This window comes from Diadema antillarum, unplaced genomic scaffold, assembly GCF_040938485.1.
Source record: "Diadema antillarum isolate AM-2024a unplaced genomic scaffold, OU_Dant_1.0 scf00000169, whole genome shotgun sequence".
NCBI lineage: Eukaryota > Metazoa > Echinodermata > Echinoidea > Diadematoida > Diadematidae > Diadema > Diadema antillarum.
This window is the reverse complement of record NW_027271058.1, coordinates 961,943-988,582: the sequence shown is the minus strand read 5'-3', so window position 1 is coordinate 988,582 and position 26,640 is coordinate 961,943. Positions and strand designations below refer to the sequence as shown.

The 26,640-nt window shown below is 38.7% G+C and overlaps 1 protein-coding gene across 3 annotated transcripts in view; it reads right to left on the bottom strand.

Annotated features, from left to right (window-relative positions):
- LOC139722673 (1-phosphatidylinositol 4,5-bisphosphate phosphodiesterase gamma-1-like) overlaps positions 1-14,351 on the bottom strand; it is a 104,054-nt gene extending 89,703 nt beyond the window's left edge. For all 3 annotated transcript variants that reach the window (XM_071633967.1, XM_071633966.1, XM_071633965.1), the window contains exons 1-2: positions 13,954-14,351; positions 9,435-9,720 (exon numbers count right to left, since the gene is read on the bottom strand). In XM_071633967.1, coding sequence (XP_071490068.1) covers positions 9,435-9,633 — 199 coding nt within the window. In that variant the 5' untranslated portion in view covers positions 9,634-9,720; positions 13,954-14,351. The remainder of the gene's footprint in view (positions 1-9,434; positions 9,721-13,953) is intronic.
- Positions 14,352-26,640: the final 12,289 nt, after the last annotated feature.

Genomic DNA, 26,640 nt, shown 5'->3' with positions numbered 1-26,640 from the left:
CATCCGAGAGATTCAACGGGGAATTAAACAAGAAGCAAGCACAAACAATTTCTATGTACTAGCAAATGAGCTCCTGGCTGAATTTTTCCCAACCATTCTTCTGCAGTGCAAGTACAAGATTATGGCAATTATACACAAAAAGGACCACAAGACATTGTCGGTATGCTGACCCTCGCTTTTAATCTGGTACAGGTAGTTTACCCAGGATGCCTCTCATACTACAGCATCACCTCGAAGTTTGCGGGGACACTTAGGAGTCTACAAGGGACGCTTCGAGGGTAAGATTTTAAAGAAGGTCCTTTCAAGTTTCATGCTACAGCCTCACCCTTGAGTTAAAGGAATATCTCTAGTGAAGTTTGTAAGCATGAAAGGGGCATCAGTCTTGTAGCTTCAGCACCCAGGGAAGCCCAGAAGGGGAAGTGCATTCGTGACAATAGTGCACAGTCTGCTTGGGAAATTGACAAATTTGCACACAACCCACCTTGAGGCTTGTACACACTTGTATCACATTTAAAGGGACTGCCTCACAGAGAGAGTACAACTGACGGACTAGATACAGTGTAAAGGTTGGTCCAACTCAAAGCATACTCGGGAATCCCTGAAACACTTCAGAAAATACTCAAGCAGTCCAATCCAAAGAAGAGTATCAAGTGGTTATGGACTTCTTTTGGCCACCCTTCCGTGTCTACACGCAGGATTTGATACCATGATTTGCTTCTGTGCATTATACGCTAATGAAGAAAGGCAATTCTTTTTTTTTTTTAATAGGCCAATGCTAATCATAATTTTTAACTGGCATACTTTGCAGGGATGCTAAGTTCAACAATATTTCATGAGCGAGATTTTCATGACTCGGCATCTTGGCATGCGAATGTGCGCACGAGCGAGGGTGTTGGGAGGGGTTTTTCCCCCCTGTGGCCAAAGTCCCACAGTAGGGAGCTTTTTCAATTTTTACATAGCTCTTTATGGTGCAATCAGGTGCATACTTAAGTGACTATAAGACAAAAGGGAAATATACCTTCATTTGCAACTACTGTATCACTTTAATCTTTTGAGCTATGCTCATTATTATAGGCCCAAGTTGCAGACTTCTCCTGTTGTGTGACAAAAATGGGTGCCATGCATGAGATCGTGAGATGGCCCCTAAATGTTTGAGTCTCACGCAGAATGCGTGAGACTTGGTAGCTCTGACTTTGGTGGGCAGTGAATGAAGCGTGATTCAAATGAAGAACCATAGAATCTGCCAACTAGTTCCCTTTAAGATATTTAACCATTAGGTGGAACTTTGCGGCTACAGGATTACAATGCCTATGTACTGTGTGTTACAAAGTTCACTTTAGATAGAGAACTCAACAGCTGCATCAAAAACATCTCACCCCTGACAATCAGGATACAACTGGAAGTATCATGAGATGGGTCTGACAAACTTTATTCTGTTGAAGAGTTCCTCTTTTCCCCCCTTTCAGAATATCCCTTCTGTACTGCAAAATGTTAAAGCTCTGAGACTGGAATGAATGTACACTGTACATTATCACAGGATTTTATACACAGTGCACATTATGTTGTATGTACATTTGCTGATATCTCGAGTATCTAACTCTGCAACACAAATATAAGGTGATCTCGAAACTAGCGACTCACAACTGTAGAAATAGGAAACCGCGGCAGGATGCTTTGTTTCAATCAATAGTGAGGCCAGCAATTTTGTCAGCCATAGAAACTCCCCACAAGTTGTTGAATGTCTAGACCTGTGTACATTTTTTCTCATGGTGATGCAATAATAGTCGGCCCCATATAGCTAGTTTGGCTGTATTGCTTCAGATGTGCTTTTTTTTTTTTTAAATCCAGACACTTTGTAACGAAGAGTGCATAAATTACACATCCAAATGGTCATTCTCATTGGTGATAAATCACTTTTTAAACAAACTAATGGCATGACAGATGTGCATCACTATCCATGTATGAAGGGAACCTTTCATAACTAAAAGACTGAAAAATCAAACATCTGCCAAGGAGGTATTAGAACTTCAAATACAATGAATCGAGAAATTCTAACACATGGCCTATCAGACATTTTGCATGCAAGCTGTCATTCTGAATCAGGAACTGAATTCATGGAAAAACACTAGCATTTTATGGTCCTTCACAGACAAATTAGCTCCACAAACACACAAATTACATTTGTATTGAATTCAAGGAAATACTATGATGTACAAAGCATGGTTCAATTCAGACAGCTGATCACTGAGTAAACAACGAAGATCAATAGGTACTCCGTAAAGAACATGTTTGTTCCTCTCTCTCGTAATTTATGATCATATGATACCATTCTCACATTAGAGTCAAATGATATAGTAATGGCTGCTCATGTCACCATATCTATGGGTGCTGTTCGTTATTCCGAAGGTTCGCTATTCCGAAGGTTCGTTAATCCGAAGGGTCGTTAATCCAAAACACGCAAATTCCCTATACTTACAGGTTTGTTAATTCGAAAATGAAAAAGGGTTCGTTCATCCAAAAATTTGTGGCGTTATTCCGAAGGTTCGTTATTCCAAAGATTGGTTAATCCGAAAATGAAATTTGGAATGTCCAATGAACCTTCGGAATAACGAATCTTAGGAATAAAGAGCCTTCGGAATAACGAACCTTCGGAATAACGAGCTGTAACCATATTTATAACATAATAAAGTGTTTCTAGACATTCTTTGAAGAAATGACTGGACATTTTAATTTCAGTACCTAGACTACTTTCTTATTTGACATTAAAAACATTGCCATGTTGTTTGATTCTAAAACAACATGGCAACCTGAAAAGACTATATACTGTAAAACCACAAATGTTCGCAAGCATTTGAATTTCACAAATTTCGCAAGAGCCAAGATTTGCAAAATTTAAGTGCTCTCAAAAATTCTTGTCAATACCATATGCACTGCCTGTTACAATTCACAAAAATTTTGTTTAAAAGAAGTCTCTAGATTATCCATTGCATGTGTGGTATTTACAGAAAAAAAAAGAATGTTCATTTGTGGATGTTAAGAGTAAGTTTGCATTACACATTGATCACAGGGGGGATACCGATATTCAATCAAACTCTCCCATCCCCACTGCACACAGCGCCTCAGTTCTGAACTGGTGAATCATGCTTTTTCCTCCAAAATTGGAAACTTTACAGACTTCAGTTCTTCAAGCTGGTAATATATTTCTATTACACATTTGGAGGGGGAAAAATGCAACGTGGGCTTGTGCTTGACACTTGTGTTCACTGAAATACACAATGTCGTGATCTGACACTCAGCTGTCAGGCACTAATATTGTGTGCTGCGAGGAAATACTTTGGAGCATCGAAGCAAAACATACAGTGTATTATCTCTTAAGTTGAGACATTCTATCGCTTCTTTACGTTTGCTTTTCTATTTTGCAAAACTACTTATTTCTGATTTATTGCCTTGGATTCTATGCAAATTGGCTGATAATATTAAAGCTCCTACCCTAACACATCCAGCCTTTTAGATCTTTGTTTTTTTTTAGATAATATTGAACACAACCCCCCTCCCCCCCCCAAAAAAAAAAAAAAAAAAAAAAGTTTCATACAATTATGCACTCAGGATACCACAGAAATTGGAACAATTTGAGCAAGTGTACTGTGAGCCTTCACATTTTGTGCCAAGGAACTATACAACAGGAATACATTGGCTTCATCTATTGTGGCTGATAACACACATTTGGCACTGTTTGGCCATCTAAATGACATTGTCAATATTTGATGAAGGCATGCTATCCTGAGTTCTGTTTTAACCAATTACATCATTTGATGATCATGCGAATGTGAATCACCTATGGCACATTGAGTGAAGGTGCACTTGTAATTATAACTGAAGCATAAGAGGGCTTGAATGATATCACACATGTATTTTATAAATCTTACATATTCTGGTGACTTTATGGTACCGGTATCTTAAATGTGACCTGTCAAGGAACCCTAAAAATCATAATGCTTAAGGGTGATAATTAATAAGATACATTGTACCTCAATTTTGAGAATGCCGAGTATGTACAGAAATACTGTATAATTCATACTGTTTACTGTATACATCAAATATTTCCAGAGGTTTTTACTTTTGCTATTCACGAAATTAAAGACACGCAAAAATAATGACTCTCATCCCGACATGAATGTGACGCACACTTATACATTTCTCCGTTCAGTACAGCACTCCACGATCACGAATTCAATCACTTGCGAAACCATCGGGAAGTTCCGATTTACAAAAATTTAGACTCGCTAAATATATGGCATAATATACAGTATATCATTTCCTCTAAACATCAACAGTTTTAATGTTATCCATATTTATTCATTATCATTTCCTCTTAATTAACAGTGCTCGTAGTTTAAATATCTTATTCAAAACTGCTATCCTGGAACTCCTCAGATTTTTGTGCATGCTCACACTGTTTTCTTGGATTTGTCTATTCACAGAATTGTGCCAGCATTACTAAGTGTGTGTGTTTTAACAGATGTATGCCTCATGATACAGATATTGTTCTTGTGCCTGTAGGTACACTGTAATGTGGCTTTTCTGGTATGTGTATTCATCTGTACAGACATCAAACTGGGCTGCTGTGTTGTGCTATCATCATCATTACCTCTGCCAAGGGAGGAGGTTATGTTTTCGTTACCGTTGGTTTGTGTGTTTGTGTGTTTGTTAGTTTGTAGTTTGCCCGTTTGCAAAATAACTAAAAAAATAGTTAATGGATTTGAATGAAACTTGCAGGAAAGGTTGAGAATGACGCAAGTAACAAACGATTAACTTTTGGTGGTGATCCAAGAATTTTTGGGGCATATATGAAGGATTTTTGATATTTTGGCAGGTAGGGTCAATGAACTTGGGAGTTCAGGCTGCGCGTATTTGAGGTTTGCAGGCGCGCACTAGAGTGCGTGCTCTAGTTTCTACTTGGACGAGGCGTGCCGTGCAGCTGAGGGTTTATGACGTAACAAAGGCTTCTATATTGGGAAATCGGGCGACTTTCAGCACACAATGCCATTAGTTCGTATGGGTGGAAATCACTGATATCTCTATGGAAGAACAAGATCAGTGATGGAAATGAGCTGCATGCTTGGCGGAGGTCTGTGCTCTCGGAGTGCTTTTCTAGTTGTGATTGTTTCTTCACACATTCTCATTTATTGCTACACCATTACATCCTTCTTTGGAATTGCTCTTGGATGACTTGCAAATTTAGGGCAAGATCAGAAGTCTTCTCATTTTCGCAGTGTAAAAATGTTCGTGCATTTCTCGCAACACGGCAATGCCGTGAAAGTAATAGCGTGCTATGTTTTTGAATGGTTGTTACAAAGTAACATACGGGGAAGCAGTAAGTGAGCGAGCGCACAGTATTGGACGGGCAGACAGGAGAGGGTACGAGAGAAATGAGACTGGGTTTTCTGAATTGAGAGTGGGTCTCGTGGGAGCAGAAATTGATCATGAGAGGGCCCATGTGTCACTGGATGCCTTTTTCAACTCACTTCTGGCATAGCATTCAGGTTTCCAAACAACTTTTACAGAGCTTTGGGCAGCTAATAAATGCAAAGCTGTTTTGATTTTGGGGTCAGAAACACCTTTCTGAAACACAGAAAAAAAGTGCGATCTCAAACGCATTTGAGCCAGAAACACATTTTTGTGGAGATGGTTAAAATGCAAAGTCATCTGAATCATCTACACATCTCTACTCCTTAGGTCGAACTGCGTAATGGAGCTGCACATTTACAAGGCCCCTCCCTTGACTCATGACAGAGATGATATTTAGATGCAACAACTCCAGAAACGCAATCCGAAAGGTGTTTGCCAATGCTTTTTGATAGTGGGTATTGAAAAGTGATAATGGGTATTGAAACGTGTTTCAAACATGAGAAAGATGATAAATGCAGCCTAGTACGCATGTGTGCATGATAGCTCGTATTGTAAACAAAACATTACTACCTGAAACGTGAGCAGTACAACTGGCAGTGGCAGTGATACAATGTACGTGTTCTTTTCAAGGCTCAATGAAATTGGCAGTTTTACCTGAAATGTTTCAAGTACATTGTAATATCATTTGATATCTATGATCTCAAGGTAGGTTAATTAAAGGAAATTTAGAGCACAAAAAATTCTCTTACAGAAACACCAATCATGTATCTTGGATGAGCTTAAATACTCTTAAAAACTTCCCCTTCCACAAAAACTGAAGAAGGTATTGGTGAATTTATAATTTGATTGTCGGTTAGTTGTATCCTCCTTTGTTTTTCCTGCTGTCTTGTCTTAGTTCATTCAGACACGAAGCACAGTCACAATCATTTGCAAAATTTGGGCCTACAGAAGTCTATACCCTATAAATGACTGGGGCCATTCTTCTCTGCTCTGACTTTTAACAGTGCACTGGTGGTTTTCTTTTGTTATATCGAGATTTTGTTACACCAAACAGAAAGTATATTTTAAAGATGTATACACAGATGATAATTTTGAGACCTGAATTTCATCATAATCATGTTTGTTACAACGGCAGTGTACTGTACCATTATAGTGATGGGGAAGGTGATTTCAATGCACTCTATTCAGGGCACATATGTCACTATTTATTAGGACATTCATAATTCCAAGTTCTACACTACTGTATACACCAATATTTTCGCGTACAGATATTTTCGCGAATCATGGTATCAGTGGCATTTTCGCGTGTTGTTAGATTTGTGATTGATACTAGTAGTAGTAGGGTCTACTGTCAAGCCCGAGAAACACGTTCAAACACTTGCCAACGTACTCGTAATGTTTTTCCATTTGCATTGTGACTTCCCAAACATGAAAATAGAAAAGACACAGTAGAAGATTCATAAAATGAAACAATTACGGCATTCAAAAGTACTCAGTACCTACCAAATGTTGCAACAAATAGATAGACGACAAAGTTTCAGAGCTGCGCTAGCGCTAGCGAAAGTTTTACATGCATCCTATTACTGTAAGTATAAACGGCCCTGTCGCTGTACACAAATGTCGCGCTAGCTGCGCACGGCGTCTTGTCGGGCTAACATGCATCCTAACGCGGCGTCTGGTCGGGCTACATGCATCCCTACGCCTCACCCAACCACGTCGAACCGGTGTTCGTTCGTGTAGGGTAACGTAGCACGGAGATTGCACATTTTAATGCATGTTTAGCATCGCACTGCACTTCCAATCGGTAGCATACGTACTAGTAATAGTATGTGTACGTACTGGCCGGTGTAACAGCCGCGTTCTGGTCCAGCCAGCGTTGGATGCATTTTCTCATCAATTTGTACATAAGGTATGACGGGGTAATATTTTCGCGTGTCTTTGATTTCGCAATCAGCCCGAAGCTCGCGAAATTCGCGAAAATAACGGCGTATACAGTATTCATCTGAAAGCCTTCCAGTGACATAACATTGTTAAAAACCCTGCAAGCAACTCCTTGTGTTCTATCAATGACTATTTTGATAATATACAAGAACAATCCTTATATTGGCAATGCAGAGCTGGTGGAGCACATACATAAGTATCATGGGCAAACTACAGTCTGGACAGTTGTAATAGTAGACATCAATGCTGTGTTTTAGTATTTAGCTCCATTCTCGTTATCAATATGAAGGGCATTATGCCAAACACATTGACAATTCCTTTGTGCTATTTTAATCACTGAGCTCATATCAAGAGTTTTTATCACATTTAAGGCAAACTGTGTCCAATTGAGATAAATGGCATTCAAGGTACATGATGTATTCAGGGCTCTTCTTTGTCTACAGTGTACAAGCTCCAAATCCGAATAGCTGCGAATAGTCATATAAATCAAACTCTGACAGTTCGAAACTTTGTATCCAGCTATAAAAATCATGTGTGTGAAACCTATCATGCTCCATACGTTTTAGGTTGAAAGTTGAAAGTCGAGATAGGAGTATGTCAAGAAAGATGATTAGATCTACTTGAAAAGTTTAAACCACTCATCAATATTCCTTATGAATTTGGGATATTTCTACTAAAAGAGATAAAAGAAATCGTATCAGCCCAAATGTGCAATCGTGTTGAACAGTTTAACTCGCAGCATTCAACATCATCTCAGATTTTGTAAAATCTATGATGAATCACAAGAAGCAGTCTACTTCTGCATGGCTTTGTAACTCAGAGTGCCATATTCTGTTTGTTTGTGTTTTTTGTTCCCTTCTTAGTTTTTGATAACTCTCACAGCTTTATGATTGCAGCCATACAGCATTTGCAAAGAGTTGTTCCACCATGTAAAAGTCTCTGAAGACTTGAGGGTTTGTTCGCAGCTGCAGAAAGCTGCGCTCGAAATGAACAAAGTGCTGAACAGGTTGCCAGCGAGCTTATCTCAGGAGTCACCTGCTGTGGTGTTTAAAGATAGCCACAATCAATCATTTCGAGAATGACACTCCTAGCTGCAGAAAATCCCTCACCGACACACTCTGTAAGAATTCAAATACGAGGATTGGTGGATGATACGATGTAGGTAAAATTAATTCTATGATCTATTGTTTTTGTGGTTTCATTAAATCTTGTGTATTTGTCTTTTTCACAGGATATGTATTCTAATGCTAATCCTATGCAATAATTTAACCAAAGTGGGGGGAACAAAAAACAAGAAAAAAAAAATCAGGTAAAGAGGTATGACAAACATTCTTTTTTTTAATGTTCTCACTGCAAAGTCCCCCCCCCCCCCCCCCCCCCCCCAAAAAAAAAAGGAACAAACAAACAAAAACTCTTCTGGTAGAGGACTAGATTTCCAGCTTCATCTAAAGAGAACAAAATCAGGTACAATGTATAATATAATATGTGAGATGGCACATTGTAAAAACAACTAATACTCTACACAATATCTTGCACCCTGGTGGCTCCAGGGGACAAGTGATGGACTTGAAATCAAACTACCTCCTAGGTTGGCACTGACAAATGACACTGTTCTTTGAACACCCTCCGATATCCTGTAAGTCTTTGCAGCTGCTTTTTACATGTCCAAACAAAAAAAGAAGAAGTAACTAAAACACAGACTAAAGAACTTTGTTGTATAAAAGCCACCATGGAATCATGGCCTGGTTGCTGTCATGCTAACATGTATGCTTGGTATCAGATGATTTCATATACTGCTAAAGAGTGGACAATTTTATGGTGTGGAAATTTTTGCACATTTTGCGCAATATAAATCTAGCATGAAATTACAAGCATGCGAAAATGTTACTTATGTGTAGACTGTGTGATACTACATCATACTTTGATCCCGCAGAATTAAAAACATACACAATTCATCTTACATAGCAGAGCACGAAAAATTACTTCAGGAAAATTCCCACTTTAACAGAAAATGAAACACTCTAAAGCCTGTCTGTTGGACTGCCAACTGTGGAAATTCCTGTAACCATTCTTTCCACACTTACTTGCTCCTTCTGTGCGCCCCGCCTGCCGTCGCCACACAATCTGCCTGGTCTCCATGTTGACCTCGAAGGACTTGCGCTCGGGCCTCTTGCGGCTGTAGAAGCGGGTCAGGACAGTGCCCAGGGCCAGGTCGTGGTGGATCCTGTGGATCTCTTGCTCCGACAACTCAAAGGGGGTGCCATTTTGGTTTACTGTCGCCATCCTGCACTTGCCCTCTCAGCCGCCACGGAGGAACACCCTTCCTCCGCTACACTCACTCAGATTCCTGGACACCTGCCGTCGCCTGACCTGATTGGACAAACGTTCAAACAAAAACATTTCTTGAATTAAAAACTCTCGTAAACACTGTGGAGCAGCATATCTTCCATGGATGAATGCATTGCACTGAACCATACTCAGTAGGTTTGGACTCAAATCTCATGAGCTTGCAAGGAAAGGGTTCGTCTGCTCGCAGACCTGCTTTGAATGACCACTTCCATTAAATTGTTCAAGATACGCAAATCACAAATTGACTGACACAGAGATGACAAACTGTTTGATACACAAAGCTATCATACCAGAATGAAGCAATTGGACAATGCTGTATGTCCCATTTTACACAAAAATTACAATCAGACTTTCCGCAACGATAACTTTGAAAATAGTGAATCAATCCAAATGCAATTTTAAAGTATCAATCTATAACTTATTACCTACATCTTACAGAAAACCCCCTGTGATTTGCTTCATTGATCACAGAGAAATGAGGATCTTTGTAGAGCAAATCAGGAATTCCTTCCCTCCAAGTTTTGTCCATTGTGTTCACAGTTCCAAGAGTATCCAAGTGCTGAACTTGGAAGAAATGGACCAATAACATGCTTTACAACGATCCACATAATTTCTCTGTGATCACATAACCATGTTGAATGGGGTTTTCTGCAAAATGCAGGTAAGAAGTAATAGTTGCATTCCCTGAAATAGTATTCAGATTGTTTACCATGGTAATCATTTTGAAAATTCTTGACTCAGAAATCTGATATTTTTTTTGTTTGTTTGTTTGTTTGTTTTTTTGTTTTTTTGTTTTTTTTTTTTTTGGGGGGGGGGGGGACATACTGTAGTAATATTACATTTTATTGATCTATGTCAGCAGCAGATGGGTCTTACTTCCTAGCTGCCATAAATTTTAAACTGTTCTGGTTCTAGATGTTCGTGTTCCGTATCATTCGAGAGGTGTCAGAATTACCACAATCATAAGGAATCATTCATATCCCTAGGGGCTGCACACTAATCCATCTACTGGTCCGACCAACAGGTCGGACCAGTAGGTACCCAGTTTTTCCATTTTTTACTGGTCCATTCCTGAAAAAGTTACTGGTCCGACTGCGACAGTGATTTTTACGGGTCCTGGACTGTTGGATCAGTGCCAGTGTGCAGCACTGATATCCCTTTTAATTTTTCCAACGCAGACAGTGGAATGACGTCAACTTTTCAGAACTCAGACTAAGAATTGCTCTGCCTGCAATCACTGCATTTGTGAATACATACGTATGTAAACATACAGGAAACATTGTTAATATTGACATCCTGTCTGTTTCCTTCTACTTCACTTCATACAATTGTATATAGTATACATGTCATCATATATTATAACATCCCCCCTGGCAATTTTAGGCATTCCATAAGTTACTATTTACAGGGACATCTCCACAGGGAAGTGATTCACTTTGAACTTACTCACCATTACCATGTTTTGTCAAAAGTCATTCAGAACTCCCATGGGACATACAATACATAGCCCTGTTAATAGTGAATCTTCATTTCAAAGTGAGTTCACACTACAGGTCTAAAATTCTTAAGTACATTTAACCCATCAAGTACCAAAACCACAATGCTGTGATTTGGTGCAATAATACCTGTACTTTTATCAAGATATTCACTATCATTTCTTGGTGTTTCATAAGGTGGCCAAAATATTTTCTTACCTGAGCCTTTAGTTGTTTGTACACAACACAATTATTTGTTTCGGTTACCACATTTTAAAGAGCCTCTTTACATTGCTAAATTCAGGGAATACTTTTTCTGGTAACGCATTGCTATTTGCTATGCATTTTTATATAACTGAACTATACAAAATTTCTTGTGTGCAGCAGGTTTTGGGTTTTGTTTTTGTTTTGTTTTTTTACATAGCACTGTATAGAACTTTGTTTATAAATAGTATCCCACTGATCAAAACTGCTATTCAAATTTGAGAAGTACATGTAAGACTATTCCCTGAAATTTAACAGCTTCTTACAAATTGGCAAAGTGTTACACTGTACAGATATTTTTCATATATCAGTTTTGTGCAGGCTGTAACATGAGCAGCTCAATGAAATACACATTGTATTTCTCAAAATACTATTTCTCAAATATAAGATACATGCAGTAAAATTCAGAGGTCCTACTTCAAAGAGGACAGGATGAATATTTCTGCAGCGAAAACCTCCCTGGAGAATAAAGCATGACATTATGAAAGAAAAATCAATACTATACTGGACACACACATGGGTACCACACAGAAACATGTAGGTCCATACAAATGGGAATCATATGACACTGAACAATATACAGATAATTTTCGAACAGGCATAGGTAAAATGTTCCACTACGTGTAGAGTGACTCTACGTGGGAATTGAAAATCCATATAATGTGCATACCATATGAGGTTAACATCATGCATATTATTGATAGACTTAAGCTTTATTCTGAAAAACATGTTCTTACAACTCAATACAAGCAAAGCTCTCAAGACAAGTAAACTTTTTTTCTTTTTTTTTTTTTAATAAGCCTGTATTTTCAATGAATGTCGATGCAGGGCAATTTGTCAATCAGTTGCAATGGGTAAACCTTTGCCTTTAAAGCATTGCAAAGATTTTTATGATACCGGTACTGTTATTGGTAGACTTAAAATTAGCATTCACAGTTAGACTTAAATGCCATTATCAACAGTAGTTTTGTATTGAATGAAATCGAGATATTACTAAAGCAGAGGAGTGATGATGTATGCAGTGAAAGATTTTAAACACTTGTCTCCCTCTGTGTATTTGAAAGCTTGCAGCTGCTGAGCTACAATGATATAATAAACATGTCAGAAAATGTCAAAAACATGTCGAATCCACTGGTTTTTTTCTGACATGTTTGTAAAATTAGAGATCAGCAGTTGCGATCTTATGATATGTTTGTACAGAGGGAGACAAGTGATAAAAATCTTTCATAGTTTTGTTTCGTTTTGGTTTTTTGTTCTCACTGGAAGAGGGCCCTGGAAGGCAGGGGGGTCACCACTCAAATACAAACTAACCCCAATTAACATTATTGCATACTACATGTACATGTCACAATACCTATGGATACCTTTGGTAACTACTGAATGCAGGAAATTACATTTGTATGACTCAATTCCAGATTTGTTTCCCCTCCAAATGGCTCGGTTGCGTCTTATTGTCGGGTAGTGGGCTCATTTTTTTTTTTCCGCATCCGTCCAAGCCTACCTGAAAACAATGTAAACTTAGGAAACCAACTACGTACTTCACCCATCCCTTGTTTTGTTTTGTTTGTTTGTTTGGTGGTGGTTTTTTTTTTTTGTGGCAATTTTTACAGAAAAAAAATAGATGGCATAATACCATTTGACATCAACTGTCGACAATGATTATAAAGCATTTAATACTACTGTAAGTGTGATGTATTGCACATCTAGTACTATTAGTAGTCCTAATAGTACTACATGTCGACAAACTGGAAACAATAATAAATGCATTAAAAATGATAAGGGCGTGCACAGTTCCTGAAGTAACTAATACTGACATTACTTCCATGGTTATTTATTCCACACCTAGACGAGACAAGTCTCCAGACAGTACAGTGTGGAACTTCAGAATTGATTACAGCGAACACACACACACACACACACACATATTTTAGAAATTCTATGTAAACCTTCACGTTACATTAAAGTCAAGGTACATTGCAACATTGTAAAGCTATTCCTCCATTCAGACATGATTAACTTTCAAGATTATACCGTAGAGTAGATATGTTCTAGTCTGAGTAGTCACCAAACCAGTGAAAAGATCTATTAACAGTGTTCTTAGTCTGTTAAAGTTATGGTGTTAACACCAACGCTTCAGTTACATTGTATGTCAGGTTCTTTCAATTTCATCATGTAGCAGTGAGGATTCGTAGCAGTAGGGCCTAGATTCTACATCAAGTAAAACTACAGATCTAGTACCGTAGTCAAGGTAGTAGGCCTACATGATAGTGATCAAGAATCATGCTCCACACCACCACTGCACTGTGCATTTTTCCTGTTTCGCTTTTCATCTTTTATAAATGCAGGTGGCATGATCCATGATCTGTGCTGTGGTGTGATACAACGGAACGTTACAACTAGAAATCCGAAGTCGTGATACACTGATAGCGATTGCAAACTGTTCATAAAGAAATTCTATATCTGCTAAACCTAACACCTCTGCTCATCGCTCTGCTGATCATTTTTATTCTTGTACCTGTTCCAATCGTTACACCTCTTCCTGCTGCTCCTGATCCTGCCTGCAAAGCAAAGCAAAGGTGGGCCTTTGACTCGGCTCCCCCAATGATTGTTACTTCTGCGAGCGAGAGTGCAGTGGTGTTCGTCGACGACCAACCTCTCTCCGACTCCGACCTTCTGACCGACAGAATTTACAAATCGCTGCATATAGACCACTAAAACGGAGATTCCGGATTTAGATCCAGTCAGTTCTTCTGATCGGGGTACAAGCGGTCATAATTTTGGTGTGAATGTCTCTAGCTTTCTTGAAATACACCAGAACAGGTTATATGATCAGTACCTGCTCACACAGGACATGGGGTCTAAATTCACAAGGCGATTTAGCTGAGACACTTCCACTTCATAGTCGTAGTCCAATGTGCGACATCTCATGTAGTGTTATTCGCACGGTCTCGTTAACTCGACCCTCGCGAAGAAATTTCTACACTTCCGTCTTTCACGGGTGCGTCCATTTTATCATAGGGTTGAGTAATGCTATTGCTCGACGACTCCAAAGGCGCAACAACTGAAACTAAACTGGACCATTCTATTCCGAGCCACAACTTCGTGATACAAGCAATACTCTTTTGGGATATACATGTAAGGACATGGTACAATGTAGTGTACTACTAGTGTTATTTACAATACATGTACTCCGTATCAATAATGGGGGAAAATTCATTTACAATACATAATTAGGAATGCCATCTTGACAAGAACATTTTAAATTTTCGTCAGATAGGGTAAGGCCTATTCTATACTTCTATACTGTTATCATTCTTCTTTATTGTATGTTTAAATGCGTTATGAATATGAATGATCCAATTGAGCATATATGCCCTAAATATTAAAAAAAAATCAAATGTACTAGTGAGCTTTTATAGGGATTCTTTCGATAAACCGACACAAAATTCCTTCATAATGGCAGCTGGATTTTCGTATGGATTCACGAAGCACTTGCATTAGGCACTATACTGCAACATTGGTGATACAATGTACAGTGGCTCTGAATTGCTCTCTCACAACCTCCGAACAGAGATTGATCAAGCAGACAATTCATCATTTCCTTTTGAAATTTCAGAATCGGAGTAAAACGAAACTTCGTTTAAAAACAAACAAACAAACCATTACACTTGTTTTTATTACACAGGCTTTGATCATCACTGTCACACGTGCAAGGAGGTTTTATACATTTAGTTCCAAATGGCTGTAATTTTTCAAACAGTTGTGAGATAATTGATGTACAAAAGAATTCCACAGGTGCACTTGTGCCTTTGATGATCGATGTTCGACGCCGCCGCAGTGATGAGCAATCTGTACTTTTATAATAGATTCATTATGAACGTTATCATAATGTTGGCCATATTTTGCTTATTTATTTGTTAAATGAAATGAAATTTCACTTAATGATAAAGCATGTAAAACAAAAGTCAATTCTGCCCAGAAATTTGGGCAAAAGTGTAAATCAGAGCTGTATCATGTGAAAATGCTTACAACTGTACCATCCTGGAAAGCTGGTTTTATCACTTTTCCACTTCATTTCCACAAATGAAACTAATGTGGATTAATCTTCAAGTATACATCTTTATTGATAGATATATCAGTTTAGTGTCCGGGAATGCCCAGTCGAGTAATTTTCATCTTTATTTCAGCAGTTTTAGCTCAATTTCTATTCGCGCATCCTCGTGTCTGTACCACCAACCTTTTCATAAGAAGGGATAGCGAAAAGTAATTATATACCATCACAAAAACATATCTTCCTTTGAAAGTTCCTGGTGAGTATGCAATGAGACACGAGTCAATTGTCTTCGTGTCTTCGCGGCAGATCCTGTTTGGCACATGCTTCAAATATTTTTGAGCGGCGGCTTCGAGCATGGGATCAAAGGGAATAACACTGTTACGCCATCGCTTGAACCTCCTTGGTCACTGTCTATAGGTAGGGTATGCGGAGCTATTTAGGCCCCTAAGTATAACAGGTGCGAGACCCGGCACGTTGGGTAGAATTAGGATTAGGCTATTTATGCAGGGGTCGCAGAACGGGGGGGGGGGGGGGGGGTTCCTAAAGAATTTTTGGTTTTGGGGAAAAACACTTGAAAACAATCTGATAACCCCCCCCCCCCCCCCCAAAAAAAAAAAAAAAAAACAACAACAACAACAACAAAACAAAACAAAAAAAAACCACCAACAACAACAACAACCAAACAAACACAAAACACAAAACACAAAACACAAAACACAATTTCAACAAAATTCATGACTCTCCAAAAGTTCCGCCCGGAGATTTCTCCCGTCAAAGCGGAGCGGGGGGGGGGGGGGGGGGTCCGGGGCCCTAAACCATTGACCCTTGAACGACCCAGCAACCCCCCCCCCCCTCTACACACACACACACACACACACACGTTCCACGACCCTGTTGCTTGCTCTGTCCTGTAAGTAGTCGGTCCTCTAGCTATTCCTGAGAACTTTTTGTATAGGCCCTATATACGTGAGTTGTGATGAAAATGATTCTTGTGACCGTAAATGATTCATTCAAGATTACTGAGGGATATATATTACCATCTCATTCTTTTCTATCAAGAAGAGAGTATACTGCATGGCTAAAAAGTTCCGCCTATTTGTAGGTTCTTTATTAAATCAAACTTCCATCCCAATAGTGTTCAGCAACCACTCCAAATAAGCATGATTTCCTTTTCTTTTATATAAATTCACTCTTTGCCCCTGTCGACAAAGTATATTGTTTAATGTGACAAAGGTGAGAATCTACAGTCTCTAATCAGACTGTTTGGGGGGGGGGGGGGTAATTACAACAATATTCTCTATAACTCACTTCCGGGCCGTGCATTTTACCTCCCATGGCATGCAAAGGCCTACTGAATACAATTATGAACTAAAAGTCGTATGTAATAATATTTGTAGGGCCTATATTGTTTGCATCAAGCGCAGTTTATTAACTTGTAAATTGTATTATTTTGTGGTGATCAACAAAGGATCACCTTAACATTAATTCATAGATATCTCCACATTCATATTTGCAGATTTCAGGATTTAACGGTGTATAGTTTGTAATGCGTTTTCAATATACTTGTTCCGACTATTCTATTGTGAAATATGTATGTATACATGTATTTTCTTTTCATCATCTATTGAGCTCTTTTGCGCCCATCCAATGAGAGATTCTCAGTAGGAATACAAAAGTCACTATAATGGGTAAGGATCACATTAAATGGATAAGGATCACATTAAAGGGATGATATAGTTTTGGTTGAAATGGGGTACACAGATTTATCATTATTACTTTTTGCAAGATAATTAGAAACCACTTATGAAATATGAAAGAGCCCCTGAAATAAGAATGAAAGAGCTACAGTTCTAAGTGGTATTCAGAGTTTATTTGATGAAAATGGATTTCGAAATGGCTGAGACAATCACAATCGATGGGCAAAGTAAAACAACCGGTCCTAGTGGGTCCGATCTTTTATTAAGACCTCTTTTGTTTCTTGATATTTCATCTAATTCAAAACCAATTTTCATCAAATAAACTTTGAATTCCTCTTATGCTCTTTCATAATATTTCATTAGAGGTTTCTCATTATCACACAAACGTGTTGGAAACCTGAAGCCCCATCTCCAACCAAAACTATACCATCCCTTTAAAATAATGTATAGCTACGCGACTGCTTTCCCGAGTTATCATGATAGAATGGGGGACAGCACTGCAGGACCAAAATCATTGTCTCGCGTCATCAAAGTACAATTCCACATGATATTCAAGTTGGCTTTAATAAAATACTGTAAAACACAATGTATAGTTAAGAACACATGTCAAATAAACATTGCTACAAGTTTCATAAAAATTGGACATTGTAAGGAAATGTATTCGTTTTTAATAACGTGTTGTTGTTGGTTGTTTTTTCTACACTAATCAATTCCTCTCTTTTTTTTTAACATGAAATGAAAGACAAAAAAAAACACACACACCCAAAAACAAACAAACAAACAAACACAAACACATCTTTGTCAGACAATTCCTCAGCGTCAAACCCGGGCGTCTTTATTTGTTTACCCTTTGCAACGTCGAATGTATATAGTTACGTTTATGAAATAACTCCTGATTTACTCCGTGTTATGTTTTGTTGGAAAAAGAAGAATTGAATTGAATTGAATTGCATTGAATTGAATTGAATTGAATTGAATTGAATTGAATTGAATTGAATTGAATTGAATTGTCAAACGGGTAACGTCGTAGTTTTGTGGTCCCCTTTACAATGACTCTCATGTGAAAGGGACTGTATTATAGCTGCCAATTTTATCGATCAGAAATGGGACACTTTCGATATTTTTATCGACGAGAAACATGATGCCTTCGCTATTTTTGTATACAAACCAATGGGAGACTTGTTTGGGGATTACATCAATGCGTCTTCGAAATAACATGCGCGGTTGCGACTAATTACCATGGGGGGGGGGGTGAAAAAAAAAACCTCATTTTTTTAACTAGCGTGGATGTTCCATTTTAATGAAACTTCTGTCCTTTCGTTCGTCCGATTTATTTCATTCTTTTATTTGAAGTAAGTAAAACCAAGAGAAGATAGCTGCTGCATGCATTTCTATCTTTTTTTTTTACCGTGATGATACGTGCTCGTAATAGCCATGTGTGAAGCCTCAGCAGTCAGAAGAAACTCTGTTTTTCTCGATGGACTTCAGGAGTTTTCTGTTGTTTGGTGTATATACAGAGTATGAAGTTAGTCAGAACGATAATTGCAGCTCACTTTTCGAAGCTTCCCCAATATCTGCCACGCAGTGTATCCATTCCCGATGTATAATCATAATGGCATTTATTTCCAGAATACAAACTGTGCCAAAATCAGCTCTCACTCCCTATACATGATAAATTAATAAATTCAGCACTATCAGCAGTGAAAATGAAAGCATATTTCTGCTTCTAGGAGTGTCCGTAACTTTCATCTATTCACACTTAGGACATAATGGCCCTCTACCTAGCTGGTATTACAGGATTCCCCCTCGTATATCATTATTGCAGATTACAACCGTCACGTCACGTGAAAAATGGCCAGTTGTTATTGATCTGATTCAGGCTTCACGAGTGCGTTTTCAATTTTGCGGACTGGTGTCAATAACTGACATATTACGTGTCCTGGAGCCCAATAAATAGGCCTACCTACAACTTGTATCTCAAATGTAGAAAGAATTTATGTCGCCGCGTTGATTTCATCCTTTTCGAGTAATGTTAAGAATAACACGGGTAGGCCTTACACGGGAACGCACGTTTTGTTATTGTTTTTTGTTTTGTTTTGTTTGTTTTGTTTCGTTTTTAAATGTGTGAGGATCAACGGGCATCCTTCCCCTCTCATTCTTTGGGCGGACCCCTGCAAAACGCGGAGTGACAGGAGTTTGTTAATAAGTTTACCTTATTGACTTCAGCAAAAATCGGGAACGCGCACATGCCCGTGTGGAGGGAGAAGGAGGGTGAGAATGAGCTGCAGCCTCCTTCCCATTCATTGGGCCCATGCATTATTATTGAGAGATGCCACACATCTATGCAACGAATCTGACACTGCCCTCTACTGGTGACTTGATTTCATCAGGACCCTTTCCTTGTGGATCTTTTTTTTTCTGTTTTTTTTAAACCAGTTCCACATTAAGAGAAACTTGACATAATTATTTATGGATTTAATTTACTATTTCTTCTTTACCTGGATAGCACTTAAAACTGCATCACACAGTTTCACTGAAACATAACTCACCTATTCATACACTCAAGTGGTGCACTTTCTCTGCACTTCTTTCACACAATTAAACAGTTAAAACCCAGAGACATTATCACGAGCACACAAATGCCACATGTACATCAAACCTGAAGTTTGATAGCCAATCTTTCATTATATCATAACTTCCACTAGTATCATTCCTAATACATTACACAGTATTATATCCCTCATGTAAAGTCTCTTGCCATAGGATTACACAAAGCACGAACATGGTGTAGTTTTACTAGCTAGCTATGAGCAGCTGGATGCGGTGCAATTGGTTACTAGCCAGCGTGATATAGTACTTATGGAAATCCACGATCTGCACCCAATCGCGATCGTGTGATCGATATCTACATTTCTCACTTAGGAATGTACGCAGTGCGCGTAGTAGCGATACTTTTGAGCGATAGTCCTGTGGCTTGTAGCTAGCTAGCGCTAGCAGCGCGGTGCACGACAGCATTACAGAAATCTGTGGTGCAATGGCGTGTGTGTGTAACGTTAGTGTGATCAATGCATTCAGCTCAATTGACAAAGTGACTGCTTCAAGTAACGGAGGAATGATCGCAGGAGGACACCATATCAGGTACGAATTTATATAGGAATAAACTAAAACTGATTTTGAAGATGATCTGGGTAACGAAGCCACTTTAGGCCTACTTCTAACGTAGTCCTGGACCTCCTCGATCTTTCGGAGTTTTGCACGCTGTAGTGTAGCTCGTGTGTAGGAATCAACAACAGCGCAGCGGTGTCGTTCGCTACGCGCTGCACGCACTGCTGCTGCACTGCTATGGCCTAACGTTAGATTTATCGTTCAGGAAACCTGCACACTTTTCCAAAAGGGAACCGTCATTACTCTAGTAAAATGCTCGAGAGGGATATAAAACAAATATCGACTGCTTTCTTTCGCGCCATGGTAAAACTATTTGACCTCGGTGATTTCTCAACAGTGCCATGTCCCTCGACTTCGTCTCGGGACATAGCACTGTTGAGAAATCACCTCGGTGCAAATAGTTTTACCATCTCCCTCTGCAGCAGTCGATATTTGCATACTACCACCAATACAAATGTACCACCACCAGCACTGCTACAATCTCTACCACAATCATCATCACCACTCGCACTTTCTCTTGTAACAGCAACTGCATTTTCTTCTCGCAAGTTTGCTTCAGGCACCATAACCATCCATACATCAACACTACAATCAGACAGCGCAGTACATGGACAAAATGAAAGTGCAAGTACCCTAGACCATTCATATTCTATCATAAATTATATCAGGTCTTGAAACTAAGCAATAAACTGCCCAAGACAGAATGCAGAGCTCTCCCTTTAGAAGCTATGGCTTTGTCAGAGTGCTCTTTCAATTTGAAAGAAGTATAATGTATGATTTTCTACGTCATGGACAGTCTATCGGTAACTTGACATTATGATCCAAAGTGTATTACTACATGTAGTTTCGTCAAGTTTTCAGACAAGTGTAGTCTCCTTTACAGACCTAAAATGCTCCACGTTAAGTTAGAAAATGGATTATACACATGTATACAACAGATGGATGAGCAGTGTGAAAAAAAAATGATTGATAAAGATTACTAATGGTGACTTGACACATAAGAATGAAACATAACACTTTCTTTACAAGTGGCAATTACTTAATTATATCATTTTCTTTATCAAAACTTAACAACAGAAAGTTTGGCAACAAACTTGCATATAGAGATCTACACAAAAAAGGCATAACACATGAGTTAAACATAATGTAGTTACATGAAATCAAGTACAATTTCTGATTTCTTCTGCTATAAGCTCTACTAAGGATAACAAAGGTCAAAGAAGAGGAAAGGAACTCATCCTTCATCAATATAAGAAAAGTCAACAATGATTTCAAAAAGAGTTTTAACTTTGGCACATTTTCAGTACTACTGTCTGATTAACACAACTGCAAGAATGAGACATTACTTTTTAGCAGGTGGGACTGTGTGGATTCAAGGCACATTATAACACATGTCAATACGATTACAATTTTGATTATATCAAATTCCAAATAAATCTTGATGGGCTCTCAAATTTCGAACTTGAGAATTTACCTTGAAGTATTTAAGTATATGTCTGTCCTATATTATTATTTTTGCACTGACGGTATTTAATATCTTTTTGCTATTCCCATCCAAAATTATTCAACTTTGCGGTAAATTCTACCTCAGTTTAAAAAAAAAGCGGCATTGTTGTTAACTAGGAGATACATCACCTATCATAGCAAAATTTGTGATATAACAGACAGACAATGGAGAGAAGGGGAAACCTATCTCTGTTTAGTCACTGTTTAATTCTATAACTCTCACACTTTCAGTTTTTGTACAGTGGAAACTCAGTATATCGAGATCCTTGGCTCGACAATTTGTTCTTTATATCAGATATTCTGTTTAATATCAGTAGTCAATAAACAATACAAAACAAAGGAAAGACATGTAAATTTATTGGGACTGGAGAATTCAGTTTGTTATCTCAGGTATTTTGTTATAATAGATCTCTTTATATTGAGGTTCCAGTGTAGCGTATTCTAGACACAGCCATACATATACACAGAATATCGTTACAAAGAGCTGCTTGGGACCACTGAAGGACCACTGAAAGTTCCTTGTTAAATATCTGGTATCTCGTTACATTAGGGATAAAAACAAAAGGATATAAAATTAATGGGACCTGCGAAATAACTTCATGATATCAGGTATCTCACTATATCTGATAATTGTCTTACTGAGGTTCCATTGTACAATGTAATTATTTCACTGGAAGAAATTTTGCACTAAAAGTTTTTGTGCACTTAATGAGAGTAAAATCATCTGTTGATCCCCAACCCTTACATGGTAAATAATCTACATGTATGTCCGATGGTACTGGAAACAACTCGGCAGCCATATTTCGATTGTTCGTATAACTCTTTGAAGGTTCTCAGTTCAAGCTATAGCAAAGCTGACATGCAGTCAACACTACAGAAGCTCTGGAGGAATCTAATGGGACTGAAGAATAGGCATTAATTGAAGCAAATCTTTTTGCTTTCAATGATGTAATTCACCACTCACAACAGTGCACTCGCATTTTAACAAACATGGTTATAATGAAACGTTGCTACACTGGAGCAAATGTTTTGGAATAAAACATAGTTGCAATAAAAGTAAAACTCATGTCCCCAAATTATCATCAATCTATCTTTACAAACTTTATTTCTTCAGCAATGACCAAATTTTGATTTAAAAAAACAAAACAAAAACAAAACTGAAAACTGTCCGTCCATGAGGATTTCAATATAACAGGAGTCACCTGTATTGTCCCATTTTTGGTCTGAGAATCTACTCCCACTTGAAATTTACTGCAAATAGTTGAATGTATGAATATTTATCGCTGTGAGAAAGAGTGCCAATCTAAGTCCTTGCCATGGCTGCCAAGGTCTTGCGCATGGCTAAACGGAAAAAGAGCTGCTGAAATATATTTATACTGGTACACTGACAATCTACACATACAGTATATAACAACACAAACCACTTTCTTTTTTTTTATATAGGCAAGGCAAAGTGGTACACAATAAGGAAGTACAAAGGAAATAGAACAGAAGAAAAAAAAAATATTTACAGTTGTATACAAGGTAATATATAAGGCACTGAATATATATTTGAATACTGGTAATACTGATCTTTGGCAAAAGAATCACACACCCCTATCTCCTCCTTCATGTATGAAGGCCTTCAACAGCCAGCCACTGTCATACTGTTTGAAAGAAAAAAAAAAAGTCACACACTGTAAATAAATGGTTTGGAGCTTTTCAGCTAGCTTTCTCAAAATGGCAAGAAAAAACAAATTTATGGCATGCTGTAAAAGTGGATATTTTCATGTGAGTAATTTTTCACACTCGGTCATGTACGAAAAGTTTCGCATGTTTTTTAATTCTGCAGAATCAAGACATCCAACTACTGGAACATATGGCAAGCAAAAATATTTGCATGCTTTCATTTTTGCGCTAGTTTCTGGTTGCTAAAAATGCGCGAAAATTTCAACACCACTAAAATTTCCACTTTTACAGTACTGGTAATCAGCCCTCACTGTCTAGAGAATTATTACCAATACTCAAAATACAAATGAATATGAAATAGGCACAGTGTAGTTATACATATCAGCAATCTCTGTATTAAACCAAACAACAACGTTAATATGAACCAAAGACCTTTTGCGGAGATTCAGTGTCAGATGAATCATAAGGACTACTATAAACCAAGAATTTTTGAATGCATGAAACGTTGCAAATTTTGTGAGGAGCCAAGATTCGCGAAAAATGCATGCAAAAATTTTTGTCTTCACAATGCACTGAATGCTAGGAGACATTCACAAAAGTTTCATGCCCCCCAAAAAGGCAGTCATATCCAATTCGCAGAAGTTTCATGCGGCGAATGTTTCAACTTTTACAGTACATGAAAGTTGCCACTACCACACAAAGAAACACAAATCCTGTAAGGATGTTCCAGCTATCTCCTGGACAGTTTGATGGCAGTGTGTTCAATTCATCCTTCCAGTGCACCCAGACAGCAAATTTGCTGTGACACTTTCAGTTTCTTTTTTTCCGTTCCCCCTTCTTCTTTCCTCTTCCACTTGTTAGTATAATTTCCCTACAATACAGCTTGTTTAGAATTTCAGGCACATTTTACTCTGAGTAAGTTTGCCTTCCTCTGACACACTTGTTTTGGCCTTCTGCTAAAAGGATGGTACAGTTTTGGTTGAGATGGGGCTTCAGGTCCATCATTTTTTGATGAATGATTTTTTTGAGATAATAAGAAACCTTCTATGAAATATGAAAGAGGGCATATAATGCTAATTAGAATTCAAAGTTTATTTGATGAATGGCAAAGACATCCAAAACACCATCCCTTTACTAGCAAAGTATTGAAAGTGTAAAAGTTGAAATACACACAGTCACAAGATATGCAGTCATTACAAGAATGCAGACAAATATTGCCATTGATGCAATTTCCCTAGACATGACTTTACTATTGAAACAAAAAAAAAAGATCATTCATTTGCTGGGCTGATATTATCGTCTTGGCTTTTATGCTGCCAAATTGGTTAGCCTTTTGGTGTACCCAAACCAACTCCCCATTTTTTTGCATAGATCAACAGTATGATATCTGTCAGTTTCACATCTGACTTGCCATGAAAGCTAAATGCAGAAACTCCAGACTATCAGGCCAGCCCACTTTTTAGGCCATTTTCACAAAAATTTCCTGCTCTCCCACCTGAGTTTGAATTCCCCCTGGCCTACATGTGTGTCTCCCGCTGAAGATAGCTTTCTCCTGCCAAACTTTAGTCTTGTCATGATATGTTCAGAGATAAGGCTAAAATAGCACCAGAGACCTTACGTGACAGTATACTGCAGCTCCAATGGACCCCTGCTGCAAAGGATGTCATACTCCGACATGCTATGCACACATAATTACCCTGCGCATGTTCGCGCCATCAGTCTCCAGTTTGCTAGGGGGTTCAGAGAGAGAATCTCCCATGGAGACATGCTCTGGCTTGGAGTCTCTGTATACAATGGGGACCATACTGAGGATCAAGGAAGCAAGCACGCAACACAGTCTATCAAGAGGTAGTAATTCCATATCGAGGGAAGTTACCGAGTAAGCCTTTAGTCTCCCATCCACACATTCTGATACATCTTTCCGCCAATTCCTCCTCCTCCTCCTCCTCCTCTCCTTTTTCTCATCCTCATTCTCCCCATCCTCCTCCACAGATGGTTGTACCTATAGATGATTTTGGAGAAAGGGACTCTTACTGAAAGATATCTAATGGTAAATCCCTCTTGAACATAATGTGATTTACAGCTCGTTTACTGCAATCACCTTATCCTACTCTCCCATTCAATCCAATCTACTCCAAGTCTAATGCAATCAAGGACATGACAGCAATTACTCTTGCAACCATGTGAACTCCACTGTCACATGAAATTCAGAGCCACATTAACTGGTCAGGAACTTCAATGAAGTTCTGTCATTCTGGAGGGCAATGAAAAATTTTCTTTATGTACTCATGTATGCAGCACTGTCCAAAACGTTCAAAAGATCTAATTTGGCAAATGAACTTAGTATATTAGGTTTTATACTTGAGAGGCACTCTGAAATTATTCGTTGTTGCTCACAAAATACTTGCACATACCACCACTGGCAAGGAAACAGAAATCTTTGATCAGAATACATACACAACAGTTTCTTCTTTCAGAGCTTTCACTTTCCCATCTCTTTTATTTTCATTCATACAATGCTGGGTCCAGTTATGCCGGGACATAATGCACGGAGTTCAATGTTCTCTGCCACTCTCTCAGGCTGAAACCTATGCAATCTCCTACATGCTCAGCCTGACAGTGTGGTACGTAACCAGAGGGAGCCCTTCATACCACCTCCAAATGCGACATTGACTTCAAATGAAACTCTACACCCCTCTAGTTGCTGCCGCCCCACCCAGGGAAGTCCCCTCCCTGGCTGGCTTGCCGTCAGTAGTCTTGGATCCCAGATTAGCAAGAGGTAACTGGTAGGCTGGCCTGAGGTCGTAGGAATCTCCGAAGGCTGACGGGGGTTTTAGCAGGGGACTCTTTTGTGGGTGCTTGGAAGCATGGGTGAAGCCCTTTTCAATAACCTCCCTGAAGGCTTCGCTGAAAGTCGGTACCGACGCTGCAGCAGCTTTGGATGAAGATTTCTCATTTTCAGCGGGAGGATGCCCCCCTTTCTGGCCATTGTTGTTGGTATCTTGAGGTGAAGAGCGCCGATTAATGTCAACCTTGGGACCCTGTGATGAACAAAAACATCACTCTGGCTGTAACATTTCTGTCCCTTTCACAAATGCAGACATTTATTGTG